This window comes from Colius striatus, chromosome 17 (genome assembly GCF_028858725.1).
Source record: "Colius striatus isolate bColStr4 chromosome 17, bColStr4.1.hap1, whole genome shotgun sequence".
Lineage (NCBI taxonomy): Eukaryota > Metazoa > Chordata > Aves > Coliiformes > Coliidae > Colius > Colius striatus.
The window spans coordinates 11,176,341-11,191,863 of NC_084775.1; the positions used below are offsets into that span (position 1 = coordinate 11,176,341).

Below are 15,523 nucleotides of genomic sequence, written 5' to 3' on the forward strand. Positions count from 1 at the left end.
TCCCATGTTATCTGTTAACTCCATTTATGAAAAGTACAAAAGTTCAAAATCAAATATAACATCATTGCAAAAATGTCTTAGAGAATTTACAATCTAGTATTCCAAAGGGTGATTTACATGTGCCCTTTGAACCTTGGCTCATGATTTTCAGAACATGGTGGATAAACACATATATGTGTTTAAAATCCACAGCATTTTAACATTTACTTAACAGGGTTCCAAGGATGCCTGGGAGATGTTTCCAGCTGTCTAGTTGATTCAATAGGTTCTATTGCTTAGACATGTGAAACAAATACTTAGCAAATGTTTCAGGAATTTGTAACTGAGCATAGCCTGTACATAGTCATTGTATAGCTCAAAAGGCAAGCAGCCTGTATGTGCTTGAATCTTAAATTCATACCAATTACATGATGAAGATAACCATTTTTTTCCACTGGTTAAAAAAACTACTATCACAAGATAATCCTAAACAATCAGTTTAGAGGCTATGTCTTGGTCAAAGATTTGGGATGAGGTCATCTGATGAACTCTGAGACAAGGACTACATAATAGTTGAAAGAGAGGAACTGCAGTTAAAGAACATTGAATGGAGGATGTCCTTCATTGGCTTGTTAACAACAATGTGACCTGATACCTCTCACAGACCCACACTCATTGCCACCTTGCTGTAGCATCAAGCTTGCACAGATGATGGGAAACCAGTGCAAAGCAGCTGTGTTGAGACATAGTTCAGATTCACTGCTCTGCAGACCAGTGAACCCAAACTTCTCCATTCAAATTCTGCCAATGCATGCAAAAATTTGGTTTAGGTGAACTTTAAGAAGTTAGAAATGAATGCATGTTTTCTACCCAGTTTGCATATTCTTTTCTTGAAAGCTGAAGCAAGCACTTCAAATTCTCATGGGCTTGCACTAGGAACATATGGATTCTATGCTGGAAATACTCCTATCGTCTTTTAGCATTTCATTTTTCCTGACACAAATTCATAAATTCCCTTCTTTTCTTTTTTTTTTCAGAAGTGAGATCTTAGGTGGAGGTGGTCAGAATACAACAGAAAATGATGAGAATTAGGTTTCATTTAAAAAAGCAAAAAAACCCAAAACACTTTCTGCAGACTTTTACACTACTTCTTCATATAAGGAATGTTTTAAAGAATGAGTAGGTCTGTATGTCCCATACACCAGCATAACATCTCAGCAGCACTTTCATACTCTATATTATCCAATGAGAACAAAAAAAGGCATGCAAAAAAAACTCCAAACAAACTTTGGCAGATACAAACACATTAGTTCAAAAATGTAGGAAGGGAGAAAATACTGAAAATAGAACCATTAAACAACTGTGAGGAACTAAACAGTCCATTCATGTCCAGCTTTTCCTAGTTATGCTTTCCAGATCTCTTTAGGAAAGCTTGATTCCAAAGACTTCGGTATAAAATATCTTTAATTTCTAATAACTAACATTGCATAATATTAGGATTTATTGCAGCATCTCATTAATCATGACAATCTCAAATCTGTTTATTTTAATGTTTGACCTTTCAGAACTATTCACCAGTGGAAAATTAACTAATCTTTCACTGATATTTAATTGGTGAACAGCCTATTTAATCCTGGCTAAATCCCTATACACTGCTTTTTTAAAACAGGGTTAATAATAGTGCATTTCTCCCATTCTGCTCTTGTCTCACAAGATGGGAATCTCTTCAGACAAAGCTGCATTTTATTATGAGTACGAAGAGTTCCTAGAAAAATAATACTTGGAAACCAGCTGGGATCATTAGGTGCTTGACTAGTAAAAAAGATAATAACGTTTAGATAAAAACTGGGTGACCTGAATGAGATACCTCCATCTTCAAATGGTTGGACTCATAGTAAGGGTTATGATTATGAATTAAGTTCTTTGGATAGTATACTATCTTGTTCTAAACCATGACCCCAACCCATGGCACTTACACCATCTAACCAGGATTAACCTGTGTTACCAAATCAATAACTCTTACTAGCACTCTGGGATGATTCATTCCTTGAGAAGATTTTGGAGCTGCTTAGTGGTATAACCTTGATTTGAGTTCCCTTATGTTGCAAGCTCCCTTTCATACTAGTCTGCAGGAACCTCTGTCACACCATTAGGAGCACACACAGCCCATCCTGCAGCAGTAGCTGTCTCAGCAATGTTACTAAAACAAAAGCAAGCCCATAATTCAAAACAATTAATAAGATCTTGAGACATGGCCATATAGTCAGTGCATCCACGCCAACAGAGCAGACAAAAACCCTCTAGTTGTACCACAGAGGACACCATGCTTGTTAGCAGCATAGGGTGATAAATGGGATAGTCAGACTCTTCCTGTCCTACTGATGCTTTTCTTCACTCTGTTAATTTGTATTATTTCAATGGTATCTGTAGAAAGCTGAGAACATGTCAGAGGGTATAAATTCAACAGAAAATAAGTATATATTACTTTAAATGTGTGGTTTGTAAATTGTTTCTAATATACATTCATTACTTATTAACTGAGAGTTATGTAAGCAGGGCTTCATCATCACCTCCACTGTGTCCTCCCTGACAGTGGAGGACACACCCAAACAGAGCAGTAAAACCATATTTCTAATGCCCATGGCACTGCTGTTTGTTTGTCTGCTAAGATCCAGGATGGGATTGACCTTGTCTGGTGCAGAGCTCTGGAAAGTGAGCCCTTCAGCAGTCACAAACCAGCACTTGACCTGCATGGAGCAGACACTGCTCCAGCTCAGAGGAAATCTCAAGGCATTATAAAATATAATGGAAAGAAAAATGTGCCTAGTGAGCAGAGCAATGCAAAGCTTCATCTGAAACCAGTGCTGAGTATGAATGGGAAGTGTAAGGTCCTGGGTAAACAATGAAAGTGTCATATTCCAGCTGAAAAGAGACTTGCTTGATAAGTCTTTGGACAATGGAAATGAATATAGAGAAAACTGTACCTAAGGGGTTCACTCATCTCTAAAGCATCATTTTCTTTCTTGTGCTCTCTCTACACAAGTTGCTGATTTGCGTTGATGTGAGGAAACAGCAGTGGGGAGGCATTTGGAAAGCTGGCAGAGACAATGATAGGGGCCAGCTGGCAGCAGAGCTTGCTTCATACAGAGTTCAAGCTCAGCATATTCCACAAGTCTAGTAACCAAACCCCTTAAACAGTCACATCTTAGCTATCACTGTCTTGAAAATGAATCATAAAAGTCGGAATTATCTGTATGATGTTCTCTATTGCTTTTCCTGCCTAGTAATTTAAGAAATCATGCCAAAAGAGTGAGAATAAAGAGAATTCCCACCTATCACCTGCTTTAGAAAATAAATATAGTCAAGAAGTATTCAAACATTATCGCAGAAATCAAGATGTTACATAAAAATGAACCCAGCACCAATCACTTACTGATGTGCTGTGAGGTTGCAACTGATGTATTTATGCTTCATTTTTAACAGATAGATTTACTCCTTTGCTTAATCTCACCTTCAGAGGTACCACTTGCATCAGAATGGCGAAGTTAGTGAGGTGGTTACAAAGACACACTGAGTAGTTGAGGTCCCCACTCTCACGCACACAACCTTCATTAGACCAAACACCAGTTCCATTGCTGCAAAAGCACATAAAAATGGAACATAACCTCTAGCAAAAAGCATTTTATCAGGTTAATTTGACATGCATTGTATTATACAGGAGATAAAATGGTTTGAAAGGCATCTCAGGCTAGAGCATCCACAAACATTGCTAGTGTCTTCTCAGTTTCATCATGAAAATAGTTAAGGAAAATATTGACTGAAACAGGGCTCAGATTAGATCCCCACATTAATGTGTCTGGAGCTTTCTTCCCAGTTTTATAACCAGTGAATGACAACTATAACTTTTCTTCACATTGTGCAACCTATTTGCAGCATTTCACTTGGATCCAAACTTCTATATTCTGGGAGCTGTAATATCAAACAATATTCTTGTAAAAGTCAAAAAGTCAGTATATCATATTTGCTGTCTCTCTTTTATCCACTATCCCACTCATCCTGTCAAATTGAGTAATTCAGACTGACTGGGCATCATTTCTAGTAACCCATGTCACTAGATCATCTAGTGAGTCATGTGAATTTTCTTTTGTCATTTCAGGGATAACAAGAGCAGCTCCTGCTCCACTGAGGGTATGGCTGGGCTGACTGTGTGACCAGGTCCCAGGGCTGTGCAGGAAAGTGATCCTCATGAGTCTGCATCTTCCTGTAGCCAGGGAAACCCAGAAATCCTTGTGTTATCACAGCCCTGCAGTGGAGTGGGACATAGAAACTGCAGCCATATGTGTGTGGCTCTCCATGGGCTCAGGCACTGGAGATAACCCACCAAACTGCCTGCTTCTTCATCGTTTATTACTTTTGATATTATCCTGGGTCCTGAAGCTAGACTGAGTGATGTATTTTGCCTGGTGCTTATTTTAAAGATCTCACCCTTTTTTCTGTCCTTTGGGATGTTTTTAAGTTCCCAAAGAGTCTCTTGAAGGTCAGAAACCAGTTGCTTATACTTTAACTACCTTACACTAGGGAGTAAGACCATCTTGACACAAATAAAACTCATTTGTAAGGACAGATTTCGTATTTCAGTTTCTATCCAGAGTCAAAGCCTCAAGGGCCCAAGCCCCAATGGAAAACAATACAGGAAAAATGCCTCAAACATATTAATTCTCTTCAGAGAAAGCTGTTTCTAATTTATCGTAATTTGTGAGTAACCATAACAACAAGAAATTGCCAACAGCTGGGACAGTTCCATATACTTGAAACAAAACTTCAATAAAACAATTACAGTGACCTTCCCATGGATAGGAGGTACCACAGCATTATGGGCCATTGCTACATCAATTAGTTTTATACCGTTACGGCTCAAAAACCGTTAATCCCCATGAAATTAAAAATTCATTATTTGTATTATTTCCCAATTGATTCAGCAGTATATTTGGAAATGAAAAACAGATGAACTATATTCAGAGCTAAAAAAATAATAGCTACTGCCTTTCCATAGTTCTCGCTTTCTGAGTGAAGTTTCGGGTGTTATTTATGCTGCTTTTATTCTAATTTTTATTCAGGGGCATAATATTTCTCCATTCCATGCATAGCCCAGAACTCACAGCTCTGAAATACTGATCTCACATGGTATGTGACACAGGCAGAGATTCAGTGAAAAGAATTGCTCTGCTAGAGGTTTGCCATCTTAAAACATCTAAGCATCTGCCCAAGTAGACATAGTCATAAACCAAATTAAGCAAGATTTGTATCAGTCTGCAGTTTTGATTCCAAGGTTTTTCAATCTCTCAATAACATAGGATCCATGAATAATAAGTCTCCTATTTATGGTAAGAAGACACTATGAGACTTGGGTTTTGTAAACCAGTGGCTCTATTTCTTTAACTATTTCCACGAATGAAAGAAAATAAGAATATAAGTAATAAATAACATCACACAGTAATGCTAATTTAATTAAATCAAATTAAAGAATCTGAAACTACATAACATACCTATAGTCCAGAAATGCACAGTACAGGTGAACTCTGTTACTCCTATTCAGTGCTTGGCTGTATTGTCTGGGAGTCTGTAGGGAAGAAAACATAAGCTCTGAAGGAAAGTTTGAAAAGGATTGAATTCTGCTACCCAACTACTTTAAATTCTCATTGCTATAATGACTTTCATAGACTTATTCTAGTTTAACACACCATAACTGAACGCAAATTTTGTCAGTCTTCATGGCTTAAGCATTAACTCCAAACATGCAAGGGCTGGTATTCGGTCTTAATTTTACACACTGGGATTAAACTCATGTCATTTTGAGAGAGAAATCTGTGTCCCATTTGAGTAAACAGCAAACCAGGATTATTTATTTTATTTAAGCACAAATATATGTGTTAATTTTTGCAGGATTGAGGAATAATTCTTCAGGATATACTTGGCTTTGTTAGGTTTTATTCTCACTAGATAAGAAGAGTCTCACATTTTAGAATTATTAACACTGAAATATGTGCATTACAATGACCAACCCACAGACATTTCCTTTCCCCAATGGTTATTACTTTAAAACACATAATCAAACTGAAAAAGCAATGCCATAATTCAAGATTTAATTTTAACACATCTTAGTATTATGATGATATAATTTCTATCTTCCATAAACAGATTTAGCCACTAAGTCAATCTCATCTATTCAGGAAGCTTTGAGACCCCATTCTCCACTCCATCACACCAGTTCCATGAAAAAGTAATTCAAATTATATTGAAGTAACTGTTATAGTCAAAATATCTGAACTAGAGGATTTCCAGGATCTACTCAAACCTCTCAATACATAAATCCCCAAAGGGCACATGGTGTTAGGTCCTAATTTAAGGTCAGTTTTTAGTTACGACTATCATCAACATAAACACATGACTGGTAAATTTACAGCCCCCAGATTGTTGCAACACAATTCTGCTGTCAAGTCAAAAGATAACCAAGAAAAAAAACCTCACCACTTCATCAAGCTGAAACTCAATCAAGTACAAAAAGTCCCTTACGCAATTTTCCTCTTCTTCTCCCACAAGTCCAACCGCAAGTCAGGCACAAGGTAGCACAGTTCTGTTCTTATTAGTGATAATAAAGCATTTCTGCCCAACCCAAGACATTCAGACGTTCATACTGGATTTCCACACAATTCAGGTGGCTGTGCTGTAGATAAGGCCATTTACTACTTCTTAACTCAAATCTCTGGATAACATAAATAGAATTTTCTTATCCGCTTGAGCAACATCCCTGAACAAAACTTCTAGTTCCTTGACTCATCCCGTTTTTCCTAAGCCTTCATCATAAAAACAGCTGAGATTGCAGGTCAGGTACTCACAGAAGCAAAACTTCATGAAGAAAGACTGCCATTTATCTGCAAGAGTTTCTGTTTTCCTCTTTGCCTCAGGTGACATCCTGTAGCCTTTTTCCATGATGGGTGAAAAGCAAAGAGTAAAACCTCACACTCTCACAAGTGTGCTACACTAGGAAGTGATAATGGGACAAGAGTCATGTCTCCAGTCACCAGGAAATATTTCACTGATATAATGCCCAATCTGTTCATGTTACCTTCTTTCCAGATGTGATGAGATGATGTAAAAACAAGTGTGTAATGTTAGTCAATACAGAGGAGCCTTTTCTTTTCTGTGAACGCCCAATGCAAGGCTTCAGTTATGTAAAACTGGTATGTTCCCTGCTGGATCCATTGATTCTGAACTTTCCACTCTTTCTATAAAGTGCCCCAGCATGAGCTTCAACTTTAACACTGTCAGAGGTCCTGCACATCTTCCAAATCACAAAACACCAATGAAACATGGAGTGTCTTTCAGAAACTGCTTCCTTTCCTTAAGTCCATGTCTTGCTGCTCAGAGTATTGTTAAAGAGCATTATTTCAGAAACTCGAGAAGACTAATGATCTATAACCCACAGCTGGAGAACTGCCTTCTGCAACTTCAGTTAATTTAGAGTTTTGTTGGCAGCGCTCATTCTGTTTTACCAGCAGCAAGGACATGTACCATAATGTTTACACATTATGCTGTATAACGTTATGTCCATCATGTCTATAGCTTTCCTAAAGTAAGCAACTGAAAGAATCTAGTCTGTTTGCATTACAAATTACTTCACTTGTATGACAGACAAACTGTGGCTAAAAGAAAAGAAAGAGTGATCTGCTGTAATAACAGCTAAGACTGTACAATAATTGTCATTTCTCATTTGTAAGATATGTCCAGATAAATCTTGATTCTTAAGAAACTGGATGGTAAGGACAGCACAGGGTCAGAATGGAAGAAGATATAGTACTTTAGCTGTGTATCTTTTAATAAATTGTGGATGTACATTGTACCCTCAATAAAGTATCGCTAGCAAGAGACAAATTGTTGTGTTTCTACATCTTTAAACACAGATGTCACTCTTTTAAGAGCAACATCAAGTGAGTCTATACAATCTCTGAATTGTCCAGAACTGCAGGAATACCCACACAGAAATAGAATAAGAAGAGTATACCAACTTGCCTTTTTTACTTCTCTTAAGGAATATATCCCATGTTTTAACACATATGACACGGTTCTCACAAGGCTTTTCAGTGCCATTTATGATAACTGCAGAAAATATGTCATCAGACTTCACTGAAGTTCTGCAACAAAATCGTTAGAATAGGAAGTTCACCGGCATATTAAGAAGCTGGCTGCAATGAGGAATAAACCATCTCTGATCTTCAGCAGCTTTACTTCAAAGTACTCTCTAGTCTATGAAAAATGAACTGACTGTACCTCAATACTGCATTTCTTAAGTTAAAATATGTGTGACAGCTTATGTGTGGCTTGGACTCTGTAGCACTGAGGGTATTGATTTAATGGCACTGATAACAAAAAGCTTAATATACAAGTAGGCTTTTACACTAAAAGATTAAGTCACTTGAGTGCTTATAAAAGGCTGTGAAAGGACAGTTTACACAGCTTTCAGTAGTGGGGAGAGGGAAAGTACCAGCATGTGAAATAATTCAGGATTTGTGCATCAGTTCTCGCTCATCTAGGCTCTTCACATCAGTCCCTCTGCATGGAGAGGAGCATGTGCAGCTTCTTTCAAAAAGAATGATATTAAAAGATAAAAGCAACCTCTTGACACTGAGAAACAGTGCAAACTATGTCTGCTGATAGAGCAGGTATCTTGAGGAAGGACTGCCTTTGTATATATCATGGCTGTTCACCATCCCTTACACAAATCACTGGCTCTTGATAAATTAGTCAGATTTACAAGCAAACCACAGAAACTCATTCTATGTGTTGAGAGCATGCAGAGGATCTGCATGCATGTGTGGTGGGGATACAGCACTTACACTGCTGGGAACTAGGCACAAGGCCATCCTTAGTGAGTGAAAAAGCCAAAAAAGGAGGGGGGTGGGGAGCCAAAAGGCCTGCTGGAAACCTTCAGGAAAATCGAGTTGCAGGAAATGTCATGAACGCAACTGCAGAAGAAAAACAGTCAGCCAGCTGCTGCTGAGAAGGCTTGCCAATGAAGACGAGCCAAGCAAAGGGTGGGGTAAACCTTTATGAGGTTGGCTTGTTTCTCCTCTCCTCCCCTGAAGTTATAAAGCAAATATTTAGCTGCATAGTGGTGGCCACCAATGGAGAAGGATGTGCACCTTCTACTTTGACAGGTATTTTTCTCTAGTGTGAAGAATGACAAACCTGCAGGTCCCATCTGCCATTGATCTAAATTCAGTAGCTCTAAACTCAATGTGTTGTGTGTTGGACTTCATTTCATCCAATCCAGTTCATAATTTACTCTATTAATTTCAACTTGGAGTTTGTTCATCTCTGTTAACAAAATACAGTGTTTTGAATCCTTGTCTTCTCAGCCTCCAAGAATACCATGGATTTTGAAGGTAGCAAGAGAAGACACTAAGACAAACAAGCCACTGAAATATTCTTACAAGTGTATGAATCAAAACCACTTTTTATTCTGGTTTTTGGATTAGAGACTCAAATGATGCTTCTAATTTAAAGATTTGCTGTCCTCACAGTGACATCCTGACTGTTAGCATGACCTATCCAAGGTCACATGATGTATTGACTGTCCACCTTATAAGATCGACTACTAATTACCTAGAAAATTAAAACTTAGAGGTACATTCGTCTACTCAGATCCCTGGAAAAAGACAGGCAGGAAGAAATAGTCACCTATTTCTATATTGGCTGTTTTCTTCCAGGCTGTGAGAAAACTGCACTGCAAAAGACCTTGGGCTTAGATCACATAACTATTTTAATTCAGTGTGTTTCACTGATTCATCCTAAGATGTAACTAGCATATATAATAAAAAAAATGCTACAAATAATACAATAATGAATCTAGCTTATGAATAGGGAATTATAGTGTGTTATGCATGAAAGCCAGACCTTTAGTTGTTCCATTGTTGTCAACAGAGTTATGCCAACACATGTTTACTGAAGCAATGAGCAAAACACAGTAGGCTCCCAGGGTCAACATGAAAGCTCTCTGAATTTATTTCTTAATGGTACAGTCATATGGTTAAAAAAAAATCCCACAATACCACAAAGGGTGGAGAACTGTGACAAACAACAATATATATATAAAAAAAAATAGTGAAATATGGAAGGCTATAAAGGCATCTGAAATTAGAAAAGGTTACCACATGTAATTGAATATGGATTGGGTTTGATTCTTCCTTTGCCTCTGGTTAAAAATAGTCAATCTATCAATTTCCTTCAAAAATATTGTTAATCAAATGCTACATCAATAGCCTTCCCCAGTTCTCAGAGTTCTCCATTTAACAGCTGCTCTATTGGGCAAGCACTGTGAGAACAAAAAAAGGAATGAAAAAACCCATGAGCAACAGACTGAAAAATATCTTGGCTGCTCTGCTAGATAACATTTTTATAAAGGAGAAAGAAAAGGAGAGAATGGATGAGGAAATTGCCCTGGTACTTTTTAAATTATTGTTGTTGTTCATAGCAAAAAAAGAAGAAAAAAAATCACTTCTGAATGTGTACAGCATCAGAAGATCTTGCTAATTTTCTTAGACTGGAAAGTCCACATGCCTTTAAATAAAAGTGCCATCCTCTTAACAGGATCCCATCTGGCACTGAACAAGGGGCTTCATCCAATAGCTGCCAAGACAACATCTGACCACTTGCAGATCTCAGTGTGAGTTGTGCATCTTTAAAAATTTCCTTATGAGCTACAGTGCTCATCTTTCTCATCTTGGTGCTCATCTTTCTTCCCCATGCCTCTTTGACTCACTTCAAGCTACCTGCATATAGCACAAACAGCACTCATGGCACATGGAAAAGCTGAGGCAGTGACCACTGAAGGTACTGTAGGAGCAATGCCATGACAGTGTTTTGCTTGATGTGGGTGCCTAATAGCATTAAAGTTTTGTTGTGGTTTTTTTTTCCAAACTACTCAAAGAAAGTTGTTATTTTGGCAATGGAAACTGACTGCAACCTTTGAGTTGAAATGATAATCTCCCTAAACACATCTGCACAACTCCCAGTGACTTTTTAGACATTTTACAGCTAAAATATCTCCACCCTACCATAGAAGTTACATTCACATAGATCCCTCAGGCAGTTAACTCAGCACAGCATCAGTCAGTCAGTGCTGGGGACTGGACTCAGGAATTTCTGAGCACAAAGTACCTTTTTGAGCCTCAGTAGGCCACGTATGCTCTGTGATCTATGCTTTATACATTCCTCAATTTCAAAGATTTCAAATATGGAACAATAAACCTCTTCCCTTCCTTCTCTTTGGCCTGGGTGCACATGGGCTTGATGAATATTTGCATGTATTTGTAAACACTGGGCAGTGGCAAGTAGTTGCATGCTGAATTCTTTCAGCTTGGAAGCCAAAACTATTTAAGATGCAGTACTGCAGTGTAAAACCATGCCAAGCTCCCATTGACTAAAATCTGGATTAATACTCATAATATTGCTGTAAATCATGATAATAAATGGAAAGCACAGAAAGGTCGGAAAACCGCCACAGAAAGTAGGTTTCATTAGAGATGCATGGGGCTGACCTCAGTGAAAGGCATGCACAAATAGAAATATCCACAATTGCTAAATGCCAGGCAGTGAGAACCAGAGCTTGGTGTGGCAGCCTTTCCTTATGTGAGCACCAATAAATACAGGAGTGAACTGATGATCTGTATGAAAAGCTGCTTTGATGCTTAAGTGAAAAAATGATTTCTCATGTTCCTTAAAGTACAGTTCTAATCTAAAGAATGACAAAGTAAAAATATTAATATTCTCCCTCTAGAAACAGTCTAAATTCTCAACTAATTAGCAATATAGCAGTCAGGTGAGTTTTATATGTCCTTACAATAAAACTTATGTTTATATGTAAGAAAAAAATTGATGTGTAGGCAGCCTTCTAAACCTGCATAAGATTTAGAGCTAAGAATGATCTAAGGAAAGCAAAGTTAAATCACTGATACTCAAACACCTGGCACATGTTTTCTCACTTCTTTGAATTTTAGCTAGTCATTTTGAATGAGAGAACAAGCAAGAGCTAGTTTCTTTCCTGCTTGTTATTGACAGAATTATTTACACAGAGACAGAGTCATCAAATCTGTTGGAACACTTCATATGGCCTCCAACTGACTCAGGTCATAACCACCAATTAGATATTACCTCTCAAAAAATTAATGGATGCAATCTGTCTCCAAAGAGATCTAATTCAAATCAGGTAATTTAAAATGCAAGCTATTTCACCCAAGGTGCTCATGTTGGAGCAGTTACTCATTGCTTAAAAGATCTAAATTCTTTTTAATGTAATGCAAAGCCCTGCAAAGAGGCTTTTCTGCTTTTGCCATCCAACACACACTCAGAGCTGCTACCACTTCATACTGGACAGAAGAAATCCAGACTGACTGTCAAGACCTAAGAAGAGATCATCATTCTAGTAAATAAATAAATGAAAGGAAATCCATCGCTGTTTTCATTGGTATTTTAGTACTTTAATACTGAAGTGGAGATTCCTCATAATCCATAAACACTAAATCCCATGGTGGCATTCTGCCCTAACCAAGATATTGTTTATATCTTTTATGCTCTGATCTGTTTTAACATCTCTGGGTTAAATGGTTCAGAATGAAAGCAATCTTGGAGTATGTAGCAAAGCTAGAAATATAAAATACCCAAAACCTGGGCATTTGGCCTGATTCTTCCAGGAAGTAATTTTGTGAGGTATTACTTGCCAAGGCTGGTTATTAATGCAAGTGGTTATCATGTTCATTCCTCTGGTCCAGGACTGCATTGCTTTATGCTCTTCTGCACTCCTAGGTGCCTTGAAGACACTATTTCTCATGCAAATGAAGTGAAGTATCATTAAGTTGCCTGTGAAACCATCCACTGGCCTTGCAAAATTCCAGTCACATATGCTGCTAGAAGCTTACAGGTCTTTTTGGATAAATGAATGAAATACTGTTTCAGCTTTTCCCTACACTCCTTACAATCAGCATAATAAAGTCATGCTTTGTGGTCACGCTGATACAAGTTTGTGATAAGTTTCCAAAACTGCTTAGTGAAACAGATGACGGTGTCTTTTCTTAAGGGTTTTTTGTTTCCTTTTGCTGTGCCTGTTTCTCCTACTCTGCACTATTATCTTAAAAATGTATTACCTATTTAAAACGAGAAGCAGATGTTCCTTCTACACGCCCTTTCTTGATCTCCTCTATTTTTCTTAACTCATTTGAGAAAAACCACTGGTCTGACTGATATTGTAAAGGCTATTTAGAAATTGAGACCTTTTCTTGTTCAACACAACCATAATGAAAGAAGTAAACAAATGGGGTTTTATCTTCCCCCATTCACCTGTAGTATTTTGACACAGGCAGAAATATTTCCCTCTGCCATATAACTGTTCAGAGCTCTGTAACAGGAAACAACGTTTAGGTAATGACAAGAGCTGTGACGGGGACCAGAAGGCAAGCATAAAGCATAATCCCCTAGAGAGATGCACAAAGTAGAATCAGTTTTAAGAATACTTTTTCTATGAAGTAATATTTTCATAATTCTTAGTTTCCAAAGCAGTGCTTGGGCTTTTCCTCCAAGTAGATTTTTATGTCTTTTTTTAAAGAAGAGAAACATTTGCATTAGATGAGAAACACCCAAGATACTCAGATTTAGCATTTCAACTACAGTTATGATTTGCAATTCCCATGTTACTGGAACACAGAGAATTTAAATCAGAAACAAGAAACTGGGACAACTCAGCATTAACTGGATAGGAGTTGGGCACTTGGGCTGTTGTGCCATCCTGCCTACAGAGAGCAGTGGGACAGACAGGCAGTGCCTGAGTGTTTACTCCAGTTTCCATAGTACAGTCACTCATATCCTGGATTTTTGATAACTAGATTTTACAAAGCTCAGTTGAAACTGAAACTCCATAAAACAGAGGTTCAGTACCTACAAATAACAAGCAACAGCAAGTAGTTGCACCAAATTCAAAACCATCACGAAGCTACAAAATCCAACAGCAATGGTAAATCTCACTGACACTTTCTGGTTTTACATACTTTGTCAAAACACAAATGAAGTCTGAATTTGGAAACATCTCTATTGCCTTCAAGATTGAAAGTTATAATAAGAATCAATCAGTATTTACTCATACTTATTATGGAAGAGGCTTTAGAGACTATTTAGGTAATCTTTCACACAAGGAGTACACAGTGTTATGTATTACAATCAATATGTATTACCTTTCCTACACAGACAGAATGAAAAAGCACAAAGATGACCTAATTTTCCCACAAAAAGACCAGACAAAGCCTGTATCCTTGTTTTGAAGAGCATAAGGACTTTGATTGCCTGGAACACTGAAACGTTAACATTTCATATACTCTGTGTGATAAGAAGAGGGATAATGGACTATTTATGGAGTAATTGGTAATAATGTGTTTGTCTTGTTTATAAGGACTTCAGTGACTTGCACTTCACCTCCAAGAACAAAATTCTGGGAATGGGTAACTTTGGCAATCTGGGAATGCAGGTGATATGAATCTGACAAAAACTACCTATGAAGCAGGTTAAAGACAGAAGGCACTATGGGGAATAGGAATATAGCAAGTATCCAGGACTGCTGGAACTGTGAAGTTCCCATGAGCCTCCTTTGGGAGGCCACTTAAGCCAGGGAGGTTTTACCCAGGGCTCGAGCTGAAGCACAGTCCTGTCTCCCATGTACATACCTGTATAAGCAAAGGTTTAGCAACTCTTAGTGAGGTGGAACAGAGGTGATAGCAAAGCAGAAAGAGCTAAGTGAGCACCCAAGGAGCAAGGTCTTCAAAGGCATAGGTATAAAAATCCTTTTGCTTCATGTGTACACAATAGGTAACTTAATAGGACTCTGGTTTATGACACAGACATGCTAATATGAATAAAATAATACTCCTGACTCCTGGGTCAAAGGGTGTTTTGAAGATACACTTTAATGAAAGCTTTAGGAGGAGTTTTAATAGTTCATGTCAGAAACAGAGTACCTGACTTAATGATGAAAATATTTACTATTCAGTATATTTGTTGCTAATATCTTTTTCTAGGACTAGATTTGTGTGTTAGCATTTTCTATTCTCATTAAAATCCTGGCTATGCAAAAGTTGCCTCTGAAAAGCAATGCCTCACATTCTTTGTGAGTTATATGTGGCAGCCTTTGTTTTACATGGACTCTTGCAGCTCTTACACCCCTTCACTAGCTGCTAATCATCATTTATCCTTTCCCTGACTCTGCTAATCTCTGGGGAGCGGGTGGGACATGCAGTCAATGGAAGCAATGGAGTATAAATAATGACAGAGTACAACAAATATTCCAGTTGCAATGCCACATCTCATGACAGAGACTTTCAGAAAGATACAGCTCAGTCTTTCTATGATAAGACTGCTCTAATCAGACTGGAAAGTATTGCAAAAAACTTATGCTTGCTTAAGAGCAAGATATTCAGGCTCACTAGGTGAGATAGGGAATGTTTTT

At 37.8% G+C, this 15,523-nt stretch overlaps 1 protein-coding gene across 1 annotated transcript in view; it reads right to left on the reverse strand.

The window, feature by feature from the left end:
- ADGRD1 (adhesion G protein-coupled receptor D1) overlaps positions 1-15,523 on the reverse strand; it is a 146,488-nt gene that overhangs the window by 62,844 nt on the left and 68,121 nt on the right. Inside the window, exons 14-15 of the mRNA XM_010200426.2 lie at positions 5,526-5,599; positions 3,491-3,614 (exon numbers count right to left, since the gene is read on the reverse strand). Coding sequence (XP_010198728.2) covers positions 3,491-3,614; positions 5,526-5,599 — 198 coding nt within the window. The remainder of the gene's footprint in view (positions 1-3,490; positions 3,615-5,525; positions 5,600-15,523) is intronic.